The 20,205-nt window shown below is 36.3% G+C and overlaps 1 protein-coding gene across 1 annotated transcript; it reads left to right on the top strand.

Annotated features, from left to right (window-relative positions):
• Positions 1-3,171: 3,171 nt before the first annotated feature.
• On the top strand, positions 3,172-19,811 carry LOC141661026 (uncharacterized; the record flags this gene model as incomplete). Its single annotated transcript, XM_074468006.1, has 2 exons — positions 3,172-4,539; positions 18,888-19,811. Coding segments are annotated over exons 1-2 (2,292 nt in total), but the record flags the coding sequence as incomplete, so codon positions are not given.
• Positions 19,812-20,205: the final 394 nt, after the last annotated feature.

Here is a 20,205-nt window from a genome sequence, read left to right as displayed (position 1 = left end):
GGTGAAAAGTGACTTATATGGTTGATTAGAGCCAAAATGTGGAATAAAATTAACCTGTATGAAAGTGGCATTAATAGGTGGTAAAAAGATGTCAAATTGGATGTATATGATGTTAACATGTTAATTATACAAATAGATTGTGGAAAGTGACTCATATAGGGTGCAAAATGACTCAAATACGGTGAAAAGTGACTTACATGGTTAATTAGAACCAAATTATGGACCAAAATTGACTTGTATGAATGTGGCACTAAGAAGTGGTAAAAGGATTTCTAATTGGATGTATATGATGTTAACATGTTAATTGTACTAATATATGATGGCAAGTGACTCTTATAAGGTGCAAAGTGACTCTAATATGGTGATAAGTCACATGATTGATTAGAGCCAAAATGTGGCCCAAAATTGACTTGTAGGATAGGGGTACCAAAAGGTGGTTAAAGGATGTTTAATTGCATGTACATGATGTTGACATGTGAATTTTATCAATATATGGGGAAAATGACTCTTATAGGGAGCAAAGTGACTCTAATATGGCGAAAAGTGACTTACATGGTTGATTACAGCCAAAATGTGGAATAAAATTAACTTGTATGAAAGTGGCATTAATAGGTGGTAAAAGGATGTCAAACTGTATGCATATGATCGTGAGTTTTATGCTATTGTCTGAGCATTGGATCATTGGTCGCATTATTTGCGTCCCAAACCTTTTGTGCTATATTCTGATCATGAAGCGCTAAAGTTCATTAATGGACAGCAAAAGTTGAACTATCGTCATGCTAAATGGGTGGAATTTCTTCAATCTTTCACATTTTCCTCAAAATACAAAGAAGGAAAGTCTAATGTCGTGGCAGATGCTCTTTCAAGGAGGGCATATTTGTTAGCTATGGTTGATGCTCGAATTCTTGGTTTTGAGCTTCTTAAAGGCTTGTATGCATTTGATGTTGATTTTGCACAAGAATTCAGTTCTCCAACTCGGAATTACACCATTCAAGATGGGTTTCTTTTTAAGGGGAATAAGCTTTGTATTCCTCATTGTGGTGTGCGTGAGTTACTTGTTCGTGAAGTACATAGTGGTGCTATTTCCGGCCATTTTGGGGTGCATAAAACTTTGGATTTGTTAAATGAGAGTTTTTTCTGGCCTCGAATGATTCGAGATGTTCAATCAGTGGTTTCTAGATGTGCTACTTGTCAAAAGGCCAAAAGTACATTTTCTAAGGGTTTGTATACTCCACTTCCTGTTGCTGAAGTTCCGTGGGATAGCGTAAGTATGGATTTTATCATTGGTTTGCCAAGAACGCAAAGAGGGAAGGATTCTACAATGGTTGTCGTTGATCGTTTTTCAAAGATGGCTCACTTTATTCCAATGACTAAGACGGATGATGCACAACATGTTGCTGATCTCTATTTTAAGGAGATTGTTCGTTTGCATGGTATTCCACGAAGCATTGTTTCTGATCGAGATTCAAAGTTTTTGAGTCACTTTTGGAAGTGTTTATGGAGATGGCTTGGAACTAAGTTGCTATTTAGCACATCTCATCATCCTCAGACGGATGGCCAAACTGAGGTGACTAACAGGACTTTAGGTACCTTACTTCGTGGATTAGTAGGCAAGACTCAAAAGGATTGGGATATCAAGTTATGTCATGCCGAGTTTGCTTATAATCGATCTCATTCTTCTACTACCTCCCGTTCTCCTTTTGAAGTGGTTTATGGTATTAACCCATTTCTTCCAATTGATTTGCTTCCTTTACACAAAGATGATATTCACACTGATACAAAGAATCGTTTGGATGTCTTTAAGAAGACCTGTGAGCAAGTAAAAGAGAGGATTGAGAAGATGAATGCACTTTACAAGGCTCGAGCCGACAAGAGGCGTAAGCAACCTGTATTCAAACCTGAAGATCTTGTTTGGGTTCATTTGCAAAAAGAAAGGTTTCCAAGCAAAAGAAAGAACAAGCTTATGCCAAGGGCAGATGGTCCATTTGAGGTACTTGAAGCTTATGGAGATAGCGCTTACAAGATAGATCTACCAAGTAACTTTGGCGGTGTTAGTCCAACTTTTAATGTGGGTGACCTTTCTCCTTACTTGGATGATGTGAATTTGAGGGCAAATTTTTTTTGATGAGGGGGAGAATGATGTGAATATGAAAGGAAATTTGGTTGAGGATCAGCCTATTAATCTGTTGCTCACTACAATGGGGTTTGACAATGACAAGAGACAAATATGGGTCATAAAGCTTACTTGGACAACAAAGCATGATGAAGGAACGGATGAAGCTTTGCCACTCAGCTCAACAACCAGCATGGGCTGACCTATTTTGGCTTATATAATTAATAATTCGACTTTTGGCTTGCAAGTTTTTACCTTTCACTTGAAAGGGTTTTTCTTGCTTTAAGCACTTAGGATTTTATTTTCCTATTTGGATTCTATTTTTATATGTTTTCTATTTGGATTTGGATTTTAAATTTGTTTCCTGAAAGGATTCAGATATTGGCTAATTCAAGCTGATATTGAATTTCTCTTGGAATTCTGTTGGGTTTAGGTTATTGGTTAAGCCTATAAATAGCCTCTCATGTAATCTTTTAAGATATATGTGATGATTATATTTTGAGATAAACTATGATTAGTTTTCTTTCTTCTAAACTTCAATTACTGGATTGTTTTGAAGGTTAGATTCAAATTACTTAGTTTCTGGATTGATCTAAGGAATTTGGTTAAGCCTATAAATACCCCTCTCATGTAATCTTTTAAGATATATGTGATGATTATGTTTTGAGATAAACTATGATTAGTTTTCTTTCTTCTAAACTTCAATTACTGGATTGTTTTGAAGGTTAGATTCAAATTACTTAGTTTCTGGATTGATCTAAGGAATTTGAGATTCAAAGTTCACGTTTCTGGATTGATCGTGTTCATTGAAATATCCTTTTCTTCTTGTTTTTGTTTCTTTGTGGTGCGATCCACATCAATTTGGTATCAGAGCCAAGGTTTTTTTTTCTCCAATTTCCTAATAGTTGGGAGATCTAGGTTCTGAAAAAATTTTTTTTTTTTTTTTACTGTTCACGGGGTTACTGTTCACGGGGTTACTGTTCACGGGGTTACTGTTCACGGGTTACTGTTCACGTGCACTGTTCATCAGAATTTTTTTTCCCCTTCGTATTTTTCATATGGCTATCGATGAATTACTCATGAAATTAATTAAAAAATTGGAGGATATAGATGTACGAACGGAAAAGCTTGCTGATTCAACAGAGTCTAGATTGGAAGCGGTTGGTAAACTTTTACTTAAGGTGCAAAACGACAAGACACATGATGAACTTGTTGATTCGGGTGATTCTGTTTCACCTAAAGAGAAAAGCTTTAAAATTGATGACCGTGAGATTAAACTTGATGATTTTACAGGATTAGGCAGCCCAGACGATTTTCTTGAATGGGTTCGACAAGTTGAGAAGATTTCTGATTATAAGCGGTTTGATGATAAGACACGATTTCAAATTGCTACAATCAGACTTACAAAGAATACAGGATTATGGTTTGAGAACCTGAAGGCAAGAAGAGCTAGATCTGGAAAAGAAAAGATCATGACTTGGACAACTTTAAAGAAAAAACTTCGTGCAAGGTATCTTCCGGATGATTACGAACAGGTACAATACTTGAAGCTCACCTCCCTTTCTCAAGATACAATGAGTGTTTCAGAGTATGTTGCTGAATTTGATAGATTATGCTTAATTTGTGACTTGGCGGAAAAAGAAACAATGAAAATTGCAAGGTTTATTCGTGGATTAAAACGACCTATTGCTAAAAAGGTAGAATTACATTCATATAGCTCGTTTAATGATGTTTGCAAGCTAGCTATGAAAATAGAATCTCATCAAGAAGAGGAGAAACTGAAATCTACTTTTAAAGGGTTTGGGTCTGGTACTTCCAAAGGGACTGGACAGTTTAAATCTAATTTTTCCGATGACTCTACACAAGCTTCGCTGAAAAGTCAATCGACTGGCTCAACTGCACAACCAGAGACTTCTTCATCGGCCGAGAAGAAGGCTGAAAGGCAGAAAGTGTATGTGTCTAAAGAAGAGTTCGATAGTCGACGAAAGTGTTTTAAGTGTCAAGGTAAAGGACATATTGCAAGTGAGTGTCCTTCTAGAAGAACTCTTACTATGAAGCAATACATGGAGTGGGATGTAGAGGAACAGTTCTTACAATTTCTCCCAGAAGTGACTCAAGAGAAATTAGTCAATAATGACGGAGATGAACTTGCTTATGCAGAGAATGATGCTAATTTGCTTGTTGTTCGTAGGATTTTACACACAGAGACTACACCAAATACTGATCAACAAGAAAACTTATTTCACACAAGGTGTAAAGTTGGGGATCGGACTTGTAATATGATTATTGATAGTGGATCATGCACGAACGTTGCATCCATTGACATGGTCAATAAGCTAAATCTTCCACCTCGTGTTCATGAGAAACCATATAAGTTGAATTGGCTTGATGACTCGAAGGGTTTAGACGTGAAAAAGCAAGCCTTGGTGAGTTTTTCGATTGGTAGTTATAAGGATGATGTAATAACCCCAATTTTTGAGAAATTTTTGAAACCCTTATGAATAGTGTTTTTGCTGAATGAGAAAACTTTTCATGCCACACTATGTAGGGGTTCTGTTATTGATATTCTGAGATTTTATTAGTACTTTATATGGGATATAAGTGTATGTAAAGATCGTCAGAATCCAAATCCGAACACTTTGATTTTTCCCGGAAATCCAATAGATACGGAAAGAATTGAGTATAAGGTAACAGGATAAAAAGGATTTAAATTAAAGGATTATAAGAGAGGATCATAAAAGGAATACAATATATTGAGAAAGGTTAAGGGAACCTAAGTAATAAGATCCCGGGTATGATCCCTCAAACGATAAACGAAAACGAAAGTTAAGCGAACCGTATAACAGATCAGCGGTCATTAGGCAAACAATTAGGAGGTTAATCAAGAAGGTTAGGGATGATGAGGTCATCCAACCAATAAGGAGAGGACAAAGGGGGGAGGATGACATCAGGAGCATGACATAAGCATGACATAAAGGGAAGGAGATGTGGTTAGTTTATAACCACACAAAATCAAGGTTAAATTGGTCATTAACCAAAAACAAAACAAAAGAACAACCAAGCTAAGTCAAACAAATCAAAAAACACAAAATCATTTCATTCTTATCATCTTGCTCTCGGCTTTTCACCTTTTTCAAAGGAAGAAAAATCAAAAATCAAGTTCCAAGCATTGTTAAATCACAAGGTAATTATCTAAGGTTCCTTGTACATAGATATGGATATGCTATAAGTTTAAGCTCCTAATTCCTTCACAATCTCTTCCAATAAATCAAGGAAGAAGATGGTGAATAGTAACCTTCAAGAAGTAACTTTAGTTTTCTTGAATTTTTATGAAAGATTAAGGTTATACAAGCAAGGATCAAGGTTCTTTTAGGCATTCAAAGCTCTTGGGTTGTGTTAGGAAGCTTCAAGGAGGTATAAACAACTTTCACCTTTAACTTATAGTTTGAACTTTGAGTTTTGATGAGTTTATGGATGGATTAATGTATATATAGAAATATCCATGTATGTATAGCAAGATCCATGTATGTTAGATAGTTTGGTTGGATTTGTGGTGATTTTGGATATGAATCTTGGTTAATGGTTAATGAATCTTAAGTTATGGTTAGTAGATCATGTTTGTGGTTGAATAAGTTGGAAAACCTTGAGATTATGGACTGACTTTGCCTTGATATAAGTTGTGTTTGAGGTATTGATGATGGTTGGGTGGTTTGTAGTGAATTGGTAAAGAATTGGAGTGGTATAAATATTGGTAATCGCGTAAACATAGCCGTCGTAACGTCCGATTTTCTTTAGACTGTTTTGTGCATAACATTAGGACCCGAGGACCCCCTGCTAGATTGTGACCACTACCATGTTTAGATAGCTCATGTTACGGGCTTCGTTTTGATATGTAGTTCGTTCGATTCCGATGCACGGTTTAGGAGAAACGACCGTTTCAAGTAACGGCGTTTCGCGAACGAAACTTTTTCCCTCGCCTTACTTTGAAACATAGGTTAAAGACCAAAAAGGGTTAATTAATGTATGAAACATTTATGGTAAGTGTGTTAGGCAGTTGGTAAGACACTCGCGAAGGAATCGCTTTAAAACTCGTAAAGGTTAAATTATTAAAAATGGTGGAGCCGAGGGTACCCGAGTGGCTTAAGCGAATCAGTGAGCGCAAAATAAGCGTTAGAGTCTAAGTTAGTTAAAGTATAGATTTACAAGTGACTTTGGTTTAATTCCAACTTACTTGTTGTTTATAGGTTACCAGACTCGTCCCGAGCCATTCGTAACCCCAGTCGCTCAGGCAAGTTTTCTACCCGTTATACTGTTGTTGTGATGTAAATATATGTATATGCATTATCTTGTGATATTGCATGATTGTTATTAGCAAATTTTGCGATATATTGGAGCATGCTAATATGGTATATATGCATGTCTGTTTCGTAATCTGGTTATCTATCTGTTGATTTCAATGCTTATAGTTGCATAATACCTATGCTAGAAATAAGCAAGTAGTTGCGTATACCCTTAGTATAGGGGATAAAAGGTGAACATATTTCTAAACCGGGAGTCGATGTTCCCGAGTATATATATATATATATATTTATTTATATATATATATATGGATATAGTTTTTAAAACTATTAATCGAATAAGGTTTATTCGATAACTTTAACTTTATTTTATTATTGAATATTATTTCGAATATTATTCGAAGGCGTATGACTCCTTTACATTATTTATTGAATATTATTTGAATATTCATTTGAGGATGTATGACTCCTTTATTTTATTTAATGAATATTATTTATAATATTCATTCGAGGTATTATGACTCAGCTTATTTTATTTATTGAATATTATTTGAATATTCATTTGAGGATCTATGACTCCGATTATTTGCTGAGATATATTCTTTATTTTATTAAAGAATAAGGTGTCGATAATCAAACTTATTTTTGATTATTCAAATAAAGATATTACTTTCGTATAAGTATATCTTTGATTATTTGCTATTCATTTCAAGTATAAGTTTTAATACTTCTACTTCAATTATTTTATAAAGATTATTTTTTTTGGGAATATTATTTAAATAATAATATTCAGATATTTTCTAAATATTCTGGGGACTGATTTACTTCATTAAATCAGTTTTACTCCAAACACTCTTTAAAGTGTTTTCGAGTCTTTAAAATGATTTTCAAAAGTTAGAGCGGATCCTAAAACTATTTTTATATTTAAGATCTTCCTTTTAAAAAGGGGATTTAAATACTCGCTCAAAACCTGGGGGATCCGGCTCGGTGGTGTGTTTTATATTCGCAACAAGGTTGCTGTCTTGGTAAAAGAGTTTTTGATTACTTACCCAATATTCGGGAAGTAAAATTCTTGGAACAAGTTAATCCATTAACAGGCATCGCCTGGGAAATATCGGTGAGTTTTCCTTTCCAACTAGGTACGACTTCTTGGTGGAGCCGTATCAACAAGTTTCTACTTGGGGAAAGGGGGAAACGAGCTTTACGTTTCAGAGTCATGGATTTCATCTGAACTAGGAGTGGCGTAAGTGGTCGAGTAGCGCCGGCCCAGCCTTATTATATTGGCCCAAATGGCCTGGAAGTTCCGCTAAGGCGGTCCATTCCTTAGGAGTTCAGTGTTCGGTTGACAAGTAAATTCGACAGGTTCTCCTCTACATGTAGAAAATGGTGGGGTTGTACTACTACGACTGATCATCGTAAGTGGTCTTCCTGGCGCGGCAAACTCCCGTAATGAGTTCATCATCCAATTGGATAATTTTTGCAACACTACCCAGAGCACTTCGATGGAAAGGCTACGGTTGGGCGATTGTTGAGTGTTGGCAGGGTCAAGTTTTCAAAATGATGTTTACATCAAATGAAGTATCTCGTAACTTCATTTTATTTTGATAATATTTTAAAGATTTAATCTATTCAAATCTTGTCTTATAGTCTCATCTATGTGATGAACTTTTGAAGCTAATTTATAACTTGAACGGTGGTAGTTCAAGTAGTATTTGGGAAAGATATAAGTATATTGGGGTATCTTGTAACTTCATCTTTTAACCTTATATCTAATTAATAATTGTCTTATGAATGACAAAGATTTTCAGAAAAACGTTGAGACAAGGTTAGATATATGAGATCACCTTGCAACGATATTTTTTTATACAGTTATGCACTGGGACTTTGTGTATATTATGCATGGAAGAGGACTTCCAATATTTTGAAAAGTATATATGTATATATACTGAATATTTTGCGACTTCATCGCATTAAGATATCAAACTTGGTTCATTTCTTTTGACCAAGACTTTCATGAGTATTATGAGTAGGCTCATATATTGTAAATCATTATACATATTATTTTGGTGGGCTTGCTGCTCACCCTTGCTTTATTTCTTCATCACACAACAACAGTTAGGAAAGATGGCCAGACTCCAGCAGACCCAGCGCAAGCGCGTGGGAAGCGTCCTGCGTCTTCCCGTTGATGTTGTAGCTGCTATAGCTGCAGAGGTAGATCTATTGTAGATCAGACCATCTACTTTTGAGAATCAATTATGTATAATTATAACTTGTGGCAGATAATGGCAATTAACTGTAAATTTATCAAGTAATCATTTCGGGTTGTAATAACTTTTAAATTGTGGATTCAAAGACTTGTACTTATTTGAATTTCATCTCTGAGACTATAACGGGTTGTGGTGTGTGTTAGTGTGGGGTCACAGCATAAGGTTATTATTATTAATTAAGTGAAGTGATATTGTGGAAAGAAAGACCGTAACGACCCGGATCCCCGACCCCAGATCTGGGGGTGTTACAGAAATGGTATCAGAGCTAAGCGTTATAAACCTCAGAGATGATGGGACGTTAAGATAATAAGTTAACTAAGATAATAAGAACTCTTGCCAAGTTCATAGTCGGACTACCTAACGTAGTACTGACAGTTAAAACCCTTATGGGAACCCTTATAAATGTAACGATAGAAGCGTAGTTCGTTCTCGTATAGGGCAGCGGAGCACCGAACCTTGAGGTTCAGGAGCATCAACATGAGGATGTTTTATTACAAGTTGGAGATCAAATTGTGAATCCGATGGAGTACCCTAATGAGGGACCGGATGAGGTTCAGATAGAGAATGTAGCGGTTGAGGATGTTGTCCTAGAAGGGATAGTTGCTGAGAAGGATCCCATGGAGGATCCTGACAAGAATGAATAAAGGACCACTGATGAATTGATGACCATGGTTAGGTCGACTACCAGAGGTAGGATTGGTCGGTCACTACCGGAGGTTCGTTCAAGTTGTAAGATAGTAGCCCCTTTAACGCGGCTTACTCGTAAGACTGAGAAGTTAGAATGGACAGAGAAATGCGAGAACAGCTTTTAAGAACTGAAGCAAAGGTTGGTGACGACCCCTATGTTGGCGTTGCCGGATGGAAAAAGGAGATTTTGTGATTTGTAAGTGACGCTTCGCATAAGGAATTAGGGTGCTTCTTAGCACAGCAAGATAATCGCGTCTGCGTCAAGACAATTAAGGTAATATGAAATTCGATATCCCCGCCCATGAGCTTAGGCTCGTGGCAATAGTTTTACCCTAAAGATTGGAGGCACTACTTGTATGGAGAGAAGTGCGAGAATTACCTAAGCCATAAGTGCTCTAGTACATTCTTACGTAGAAAGAGCTCAACATACGCCAGAGGAGGCGGTTAGAGCTAATCAAGAATTATGATTGGGAGATTCTTTATCATTCGGGGAAAGCCAATATGGTGGCTGATGCCCTTAGTAAAAAGGAGAGACTCAAGATGATAATGTCTTTTGGAAGAGTTTATAAGAGATTTTGAGAAAATGGAAATAGTAGTGAAGGTAACCGGAGCCGGTACCGAAAAGCTGTTTGAGATAGCAATACAGCCTGAATTATTGGAAAAGATCATATTGTGCCAGAAAAAGTTATGAATGAAGGCAGAGAGCCAACAAATAGATAAGAGGTTAATACCGAGAAAGATGAGAAGGGAATAATGAGGTATTCCTACAGAATTTGGGTTCCAAATGTTCAAGAGCGTAAGGATGAGAACTTAGATGAGAGCCATAGTTTGAGGAATAGGATTTAGGGCAAACCCTGAACGTGATAGTCAGGGAGGTCGTCATCAAGATAGAAGGAACCCATGACATAATGGAGTGGAAAATGAGGATTTTAAATTAAAAGATGACCCCAATTATGGGGAGTAGGATGAAACATTTCATACTAAGGAAACAGAAAGTCGAGTAAGGAAAGGAGACCCGAGACTGTACTCCTATACGGCAATTCATGGACCTGTCTAAAAAGAACTTAGACTATTATCCCCAACCACCACCCTGAGGAGACAGTGCGGTGAGAAATTCTTTCAGGACCTTTAAATCGCTAAGCTCTCAGAGTTCCAAGGAACAAGCTGACCCAGTCGAGGCAAGAGCCTGGCTAAAGGAAATATAGGAATCATTTGAGATTCTAAATGATTGACGAATCACAAAAGACTGTTTTTATCACTTACCCTCCTAAGGGAGAGACCACCCGCTGGTGAAAGACCAAGAAAGGCATGGAGCCAGAGATTATAATAAACTGATTAAAGTTTAGTCAATTGTTTTCGGGAAAGTAATTCCCAAGGTTATGGAGATAGTGTAAAAGCTTTAGAGCCAGAACAAAGGCGGACGAGTATGATGAATTATGAATCTAAGTTGTAAAAGTTATCAAGATTCGTTCTGAGGACACGAATCCAGAATGACAGGATGTTTGAAATCAATGCTTATGTGGTGTTGGTTCATGAAATAATGATAAGAGAAAGGAAAAAAAAAAAAAGAAATTGAAGAGGAAAGGAATATAACGGCAATAGAGTTTGAGGAATGATAAGGGAGTTGGGTATGAGGAAACCCTAAAGACTCGTAGAAATAGAAATAGGAAAGTATGTAATCGTCAAGATGATGATGATCCACCATGAGTTAAAATTTATGGTTGAAGGCATAAGAGATACATATATTGTACCCCCTTTAAGTTGGGAGGATTCGAGGAAACCTTGAGGTAATTCGAAGGATAAATAATGAAAAAAATTGGATGAAGGAAGTGACCTTCAAGAAGGTGAAATGTAAGACCAGTGGCTTGATACCCAGAAAGGGAGACGCCAGGTATGAAAGATATCCCAACATTGAGGTAACTGTTGAGATAAACAACAAAAGTAAATAAGAAATTATTAAGAAGAAGTTCACGTTGAACACGACCAATATCTTCCAGAACATCTTTGTTATCGTTACCAAATTAGGCAAGACAAGCGGATAACCGTTGTTATCTTTTGGAGGCCATATGAATTGACCTCAATTTGAATAAGGATGCTATTATGAAGTTAGGTATAGACTATCGAGGTGGGAATGATGAATATGATAATCTATCAAGGAAATATGACTTGATTTATTCGTGGAAGGATGCAGGTACCTTTTAAAGGTGGAATTAAGGATAGAACATTGGTAACTTAAAATGAATCCTAGGGAACTGCATAAAGATTGGCATTTCACCCTTAATAGGGATAGTATGAGTTTTGACAGTATGAATTGGAAAGGATTAAGGTAATAATAACCTTTAAGGATCAGTGGAGAAATTTTTCAGAAGTAAATAGACAATGGTTCTAGTATCAGTAAATGGTATTTTGATATGCCCTGTATATAGGGAATACAGGAGGAACGATTGAAGGATAACCTTAGAGGTTTTACAAGGAGAAAGGAAATATTCGAAATTCTCAAGAATAAAAATGTTGATAAAGGAAATATGACGTAATTATATTGATGCCAAGTGAGGCACGTGTTAAACCACGAGAAGGTATGGATCGAACCAGTAATGGTCGAAATTGTTCAGGGCAATTAGGACTTAAGATAGAAGATGTTCTAAGTATGATTGAGAGTCAGTCATGACAGTGATTAACCTCTAAAGACTGAGGCAATAACTTATGGAATAATGGTGATATTTTTTTTTTTTTTACTCACCAGATTTTAAGGAAAACATCTTCACATAAGCAGTGATTGAAATAAGGTAGAAAATTTATTTGGAGGTGGTTAAAATGACATTGACTGTAAGGAAATTGTACTATCAGGAAAGGCCAAAGAGGTGGCCGACACTTTAAAGGTAAGAGGATAATTATAGGCACTTGTGCCAAAGGAATACAGTGATGATGGTTAAAACTGTGAAGGTTGTATTATGGTTTGGAAGATTGGCATTCCTTCTGATGACTGTGCAATACCCAACCGTAATAGTAGTTAGTAAAGGTTTAATTTGTGTAATCGCCATGAACGGGCTATCTATCTTAGAAGGTCCTATCTTGAGATAAGCCAGGACCATGTTTCAAAAAGGACCAAACAAACCTTTGAGTTAAGTCTTCTATTGAAGGCATATGATTAAGAATGGTATTAACCTGCTATCGTTGCTTTGATTGAAACTCTTCTGCACTTTTATCTGCTTCATGTCATGTATGTATGTCAGGATCAGGAGTGTTCTTCATGAATCAGGAATGGTGATTATGTTACCTCCTTAGAAGGATTTGATACGAGATGTATGGACTCCGTATGGTTAGCTATTAAGACTTCATGGAAAATGAATGAGTACAGTAGGTCAGTGGTGGACCATAGTAAGGTAGCAATGATTCTGCGAGTAATGAGCTGTTTACAACCGTGAGAGTTGTATTGAATGGGTGTTGAGATTGAGTACCACTAATCGGGTCGTGGTAGTGTATAAGTTATCATTGATAGACTAATTAAGTAGAGTATCTACCTAGTGAATTATTATTCTTTCTTATCAATAGAGAGTCGTATTATTATACGAGGAAGGTTGCGGTGCAAGCATAGAATTCAAGTAACGATGATGTCTAGAATGAGATCCCAGATTCGATTTTCGATGTCGAGGGAGTTTCAAAGGTAATTGTGTATAAGCTCAAGGAAGAGCATGGGTCCATAGAATGATGGACGGGATATCGAAAATATTTAAGCACGTGAAATGCGATGCTATAATACTTGATGTTGATATAAATACATATATGTTTTGTTCTTCTATGACAAACCTCTATAGTTCAGAGGTAGATTCCAAGCCAGATATTTTGTGGCAGTATATTTTTTTTCATATATATAATTCTCTTCAGTTCGTTCTTTTCTCTTCTTTTCATTTCATGTAAGCTGAGAAGAACAACCCTTCCAGAAGGGGAGGTATTGCCGAATGACTATCTATCTTTGTGATAGAAGCCTAGTAGGATACCACATGTTGTTTAATTGCTTGTCAAGTACTAAAGGCTGGCCACCTTCTGTACTAACTATGCGATATAACAAGTGTTCATGATCATAGTGATCTCTCAACAAATTCCTTTACTTCTATTTGATTGATCAAATTTTGGAAAATAGAAACAACTGAAAAAGGAGTAATAAAGTGGTGGTAGTATGCGGAATGGAAACACATTCGTAATACTAAGGTTGATGTGGTTATTAAAAGGTTATAGAACGCTAACGAGCAAAAGTATAACCAGTATAATATTAGGAACGGAAGGTAGTAGCGATTACGAACTGGAAAAGGATGGGTATTGAGAAGCAAAAGCTCTAATACTAAAAGCTATAATGAGAGTCTGTGCAATAGACTTGAAAGAAATTGGAATGATCACTTAACACGGATTGAGTTTTCTTACGACAATAGATCATATGTCATTATCGAGATGTCGCCTTATGAGATCCTTGAGGGAAGACAATGTCGATCTCCCTTATGTTAGGATGAAGTTGTAGAGCGCAAGATGCTCGGACCCGCAGTAGTCCAAAGGACCAAGGATATGATAGATCTAATCAGAGGACGGCTGGTAGCAGCCCAAGATGGACATGATAAGTATGTTGGTTTGGCACGAAAGGATAAAGAGTATGAAATAGGGGACCTAGTAATGATATAGGTATCCCTTGGGAAGGATTGATGAGGTTCGGAAAGAAAGGAAAGCTAAGTCTACAATTTGTTGGACCCTTGGATATATTAAGACGTTTGGGAAGTTAGCATATGAGCTAGCCCTAACCCCGAACATGTAGCAGGTCGTAACGTGTTTCACGTATCAATGTTAAGAAAATGTAATTCGGATGCCAGATAAATAGGGGCATATGAGCGCATAGGCATGCGACCAGGCATACCCTATAGGGAGCAACCAAAAAGGGTTATAGATCGAAAAGGGACAAGTGCTTAGGGGAAGGGTTATCAAACTAGTCAGAGTTTGATGGTAGAACCACAATGTGGGAAAATTGACTCGAGAGTTAGGAAGTGTAATGCTAAGAAAGTATCCCCATTTGTTCTCTATTTGATTCCGGGACGGAATCCTTTTAAGGAGGGGAGACTGTAATAACCCCAATTTTTGAGAAATTTTTGAAACCCTTATGAATAGTGTTTTTGCTGAATGAGAAAACTTTTCATGCCACACTATGTAGGGGTTCTGTTATTGATATTCTGAGATTTTATTAGTACTTTATATGGGATATAAGTGTATGTAAAGATCGTCAGAATCCAAATCCGAACACTTTGATTTTTCCCGGAAATCCAATAGATACGGAAAGAATTGAGTATAAGGTAACAGGATAAAAAGGATTTAAATTAAAGGATTATAAGAGAGGATCATAAAAGGAATACAATATATTGAGAAAGGTTAAGGGAACCTAAGTAATAAGATCCCGGGTATGATCCCTCAAATGATAAACGAAAACGAAAGTTAAGCGAACCGTATAACAGATCAGCGGTCATTAGGCAAACAATTAGGAGGTTAATCAAGAAGGTTAGGGATGATGAGGTCATCCAACCAATAAGGAGAGGACAAAGGGGGGAGGATGACATCAGGAGCATGACATAAGCATGACATAAAGGGAAGGAGATGTGGTTAGTTTATAACCACACAAAATCAAGGTTAAATTGGTCATTAACCAAAAACAAAACAAAAGAACAACCAAGCTAAGTCAAACAAATCAAAAAACACAAAATCATTTCATTCTTATCATCTTGCTCTCGGCTTTTCACCTTTTTCAAAGGAAGAAAAATCAAAAATCAAGTTCCAAGCATTGTTAAATCACAAGGTAATTATCTAAGGTTCCTTGTACATAGATATGGATATGCTATAAGTTTAAGCTCCTAATTCCTTCACAATCTCTTCCAATAAATCAAGGAAGAAGATGGTGAATAGTAACCTTCAAGAAGTAACTTTAGTTTTCTTGAATTTTTATGAAAGATTAAGGTTATACAAGCAAGGATCAAGGTTCTTTTAGGCATTCAAAGCTCTTGGGTTGTGTTAGGAAGCTTCAAGGAGGTATAAACAACTTTCACCTTTAACTTATAGTTTGAACTTTGAGTTTTGATGAGTTTATGGATGGATTAATGTATATATAGAAATATCCATGTATGTATAGCAAGATCCATGTATGTTAGATAGTTTGGTTGGATTTGTGGTGATTTTGGATATGAATCTTGGTTAATGGTTAATGAATCTTAAGTTATGGTTAGTAGATCATGTTTGTGGTTGAATAAGTTGGAAAACCTTGAGATTATGGACTGACTTTGCCTTGATATAAGTTGTGTTTGAGGTATTGATGATGGTTGGGTGGTTTGTAGTGAATTGGTAAAGAATTGGAGTGGTATAAATATTGGTAATCGCGTAAACATAGCCGTCGTAACGTCCGATTTTCTTTAGACTGTTTTGTGCATAACATTAGGACCCGAGGACCCCCTGCTAGATTGTGACCACTACCATGTTTAGATAGCTCATGTTACGGGCTTCGTTTTGATATGTAGTTCGTTCGATTCCGATGCACGGTTTAGGAGAAACGACCGTTTCAAGTAACGGCGTTTCGCGAACGAAACTTTTTCCCTCGCCTTACTTTGAAACATAGGTTAAAGACCAAAAAGGGTTAATTAATGTATGAAACATTTATGGTAAGTGTGTTAGGCAGTTGGTAAGACACTCGCGAAGGAATCGCTTTAAAACTCGTAAAGGTTAAATTATTAAAAATGGTGGAGCCGAGGGTACCCGAGTGGCTTAAGCGAATCAGTGAGCGCAAAACAAGCGTTAGAGTCTAAGTTAGTTAAAGTATAGATTTACAAGTGACTTTGGTTTAATTCCAACTTACTTGTTGTTTATAGGTTACCAGACTCGTCCCGAGCCATTCGTAACCCCAGTCGCTCAGGCAAGTTTTCTACCCGTTATACTGTTGTTGTGATGTAAATATATGTATATGCATTATCTTGTGATATTGCATGATTGTTATTAGCAAATTTTGCGATATATTGGAGCATGCTAATATGGTATATATGCATGTCTGTTTCGTAATCTGGTTATCTATCTGTTGATTTCAATGCTTATAGTTGCATAATACCTATGCTAGAAATAAGCAAGTAGTTGCGTATACCCTTAGTATAGGGGATAAAAGGTGAACATATTTCTAAACCGGGAGTCGATGTTCCCGAGTATATATATATATATATATTTATTTATATATATATATGGATATAGTTTTTAAAACTATTAATCGAATAAGGTTTATTCGATAACTTTAACTTTATTTTATTATTGAATATTATTTCGAATATTATTCGAAGGCGTATGACTCCTTTACATTATTTATTGAATATTATTTGAATATTCATTTGAGGATGTATGACTCCTTTATTTTATTTAATGAATATTATTTATAATATTCATTCGAGGTATTATGACTCAGCTTATTTTATTTATTGAATATTATTTGAATATTCATTTGAGGATCTATGACTCCGATTATTTGCTGAGATATATTCTTTATTTTATTAAAGAATAAGGTGTCGATAATCAAACTTATTTTTGATTATTCAAATAAAGATATTACTTTCGTATAAGTATATCTTTGATTATTTGCTATTCATTTCAAGTATAAGTTTTAATACTTCTACTTCAATTATTTTATAAAGATTATTTTTTTTGGGAATATTATTTAAATAATAATATTCAGACATTTTCTAAATATTCTGGGGACTGATTTACTTCATTAAATCAGTTTTACTCCAAACACTCTTTAAAGTGTTTTCGAGTCTTTAAAATGATTTTCAAAAGTTATAGCGGATCCTAAAACTATTTTTATATTTAAGATCTTCCTTTTAAAAAGGGGATTTAAATACTCGCTCAAAACCTGGGGGATCCGGCTCGGTGGTGTGTTTTATATTCGCAACAAGGTTGCTGTCTTGGTAAAAGAGTTTTTGATTACTTACCCAATATTCGGGAAGTAAAATTCTTGGAACAAGTTAATCCATTAACAGGCATCGCCTGGGAAATATCGGTGAGTTTTCCTTTCCAACTAGGTACGACTTCTTGGTGGAGCCGTATCAACAAGTTTCTACTTGGGGAAAGGGGGAAACGAGCTTTACGTTTCAGAGTCATGGATTTCATCTGAACTAGGAGTGGCGTAAGTGGTCGAGTAGCGCCGGCCCAGCCTTATTATATTGGCCCAAATGGCCTGGAAGTTCCGCTAAGGCGGTCCATTCCTTAGGAGTTCAGTGTTCGGTTGACAAGTAAATCCGACAGGTTCTCCTCTACATGTAGAAAATGGTGGGGTTGTACTACTACGACTGATCATCGTAAGTGGTCTTCCTGGCGCGGCAAACTCCCGTAATGAGTTCATCATCCAATTGGATAATTTTTGCAACACTACCCAGAGCACTTCGATGGAAAGGCTACGGTTGGGCAATTGTTGAGTGTTGGCAGGGTCAAGTTTTCAAAATGATGTTTACATCAAATGAAGTATCTCGTAACTTCATTTTATTTTGATAATATTTTAAAGATTTAATCTATTCAAATCTTGTCTTATAGTCTCATCTATGTGATGAACTTTTGAAGCTAATTTATAACTTGAACGGTGGTAGTTCAAGTAGTATTTGGGAAAGATATAAGTATATTGGGGTATCTTGTAACTTCATCTTTTAACCTTATATCTAATTAATAATTGTCTTATGAATGACAAAGATTTTCAGAAAAATGTTGAGACAAGGTTAGATATATGAGATCACCTTGCAACGATATTTTTTTATACAGTTATACACTGGGACTTTGTGTATATTATGCATGGAAGAGGAATTCCAATATTTTGAAAAGTATATATGTATATATACTGAATATTTTGTGACTTCATCGCATTAAGATATCAAACTTGGTTCATTTCTTTTGACCAAGACTTTCATGAGTATTATGAGTAGGCTCATATATTGTAAATCATTATACATGTTATTTTGGTGGGCTTGCTGCTCACCCTTGCTTTATTTCTTCATCACACAACAACAGTTAGGAAAGATGGCCAGACTCCAGCAGACCCAGCGCAAGCGCGTGGGAAGCGTCCTGCGTCTTCCCGTTGATGTTGTAGCTGCTATAGCTGCAGAGGTAGATCTATTGTAGATCAGACCATCTACTTTTGAGAATCAATTATGTATAATTATAACTTGTGGCAGATAATGGCAATTAACTGTAAATTTATCAAGTAATCATTTCGGGTTGTAATAACTTTTAAATTGTGGATTCAAAGACTTGTACTTATTTGAATTTCATCTCTGAGACTATAACGGGTTGTGGTGTGTGTTAGTGTGGGGTCACAGCATAAGGTTATTATTATTAATTAAGTGAAGTGATATTGTGGAAAGAAAGACCGTAACGACCCGGATCCCCGACCCCGGATCTGGGGGTGTTACAGATGAGTTATGGTGCGATGTAATTCCTATGAGTGCATGTCATCTTTTACTTGGAAGTCCATGGCAGTTTGATAGAAAGGTAATGCATGAAGGTGATACTAATGTTTATTCGGTACAAGTTGGGAGTAAACGTATTAAACTTCAACCTTTGTCTCCTAATGAGTATTATGAACATATGCGTGATTCAAAGAAGAAAACTAGCTTATTTTTGTCAGGAAAAGAATTTGAAAAGGAGGCGGCTACAAATGGGGGTATAGCATATGCTTTGTTTATAAAGAAAATAACTCCTAATCAAGGCGATTCAGATCCACTTCTTCATGATTTGCTCGCTGAATTTGGTGATGTTTTTCCAGATGAGTTACCTACTGGTTTACCTCCAGTACGAGGAATCGAGCATGCAATTGATCTTATTCCTGGTGCTCCTTTACCTAATAAACCTGCTTATAGATGTGATCCAGAGGCCTCTAAAGAGCTTCAGAGACAAATTGAAGATTTGATTGAAAAAGGTCTTGTATGCGAGAGTATGAGTCCTTGTGCGGTTCCCGCTTTGCTAGTTCCAAAGAAGGATGGAACATGGAGAATGTGTGTTGATTCTAGAGCGGTGAACAACATTACCATCAAATATCGTTTCCCTATGCCTCGATTAGAAGACATGCTTGATGAGTTGCATGGTGCGACAATTTTCTCTAAGATTGATCTTCGAAGTGGATATCATCAAATGCGGATTCGTGAAGGTGATGAATGGAAAACAGCTTTTAAAACTAAACAAGGATTATATGAGTGGATGGTGATGCCTTTTGGTCTTTGCAATGCCCCTAGCTCCTTTATGTGGCTCATGAATGAGGTACTTCGTCCTTTCCTAAACAAATTTATCGTTGTCTATCTTGATGATATTCTGGTTTATAGTAGAGATAAATTTGAGCATATGCATCACCTTAGACTTTTGTTTGAAAAGTTGCGAGACCAGAAACTTTTTGGTAAACTCGAGAAGTGTTCTTTTATGGTATCGCGTATCTCGTTTTTTGGTTATATTATTTCTGATTGTGGAATATAAGTTGATCCTGAAAAGGTTATAGCTATTTCTTCCTGGGTTGTTCCTCAAACCGTGCATGAGGTGCGGAGTTTTCATGGATTGGCTTCTTTTTATAGAATATTTATCAAAAACTTTTCTTCTATTACGGCTCCTATTACCGAGCTACTCAAAAAGGGTGAGTTTGAATGGTCTAATCAAGCTCAAAAGGCATTCGATGAGATTAAGGAAAAGCTTTGTAATGCTCCAGTTTTAGTTTTACCAGATTTTAATACACTATTCGAGGTTGAGTGTGATGCAAGTGGAGTTGGTATAGGTGCTGTTTTGATTCAAGCAAAAAGACCTATTTCATTTT

Source organism: Apium graveolens, chromosome 5 (assembly GCF_009905375.1).
Source record: "Apium graveolens cultivar Ventura chromosome 5, ASM990537v1, whole genome shotgun sequence".
Lineage (NCBI taxonomy): Eukaryota > Viridiplantae > Streptophyta > Magnoliopsida > Apiales > Apiaceae > Apium > Apium graveolens.
This window is presented reverse-complemented; position numbering and strand designations above follow the sequence as displayed.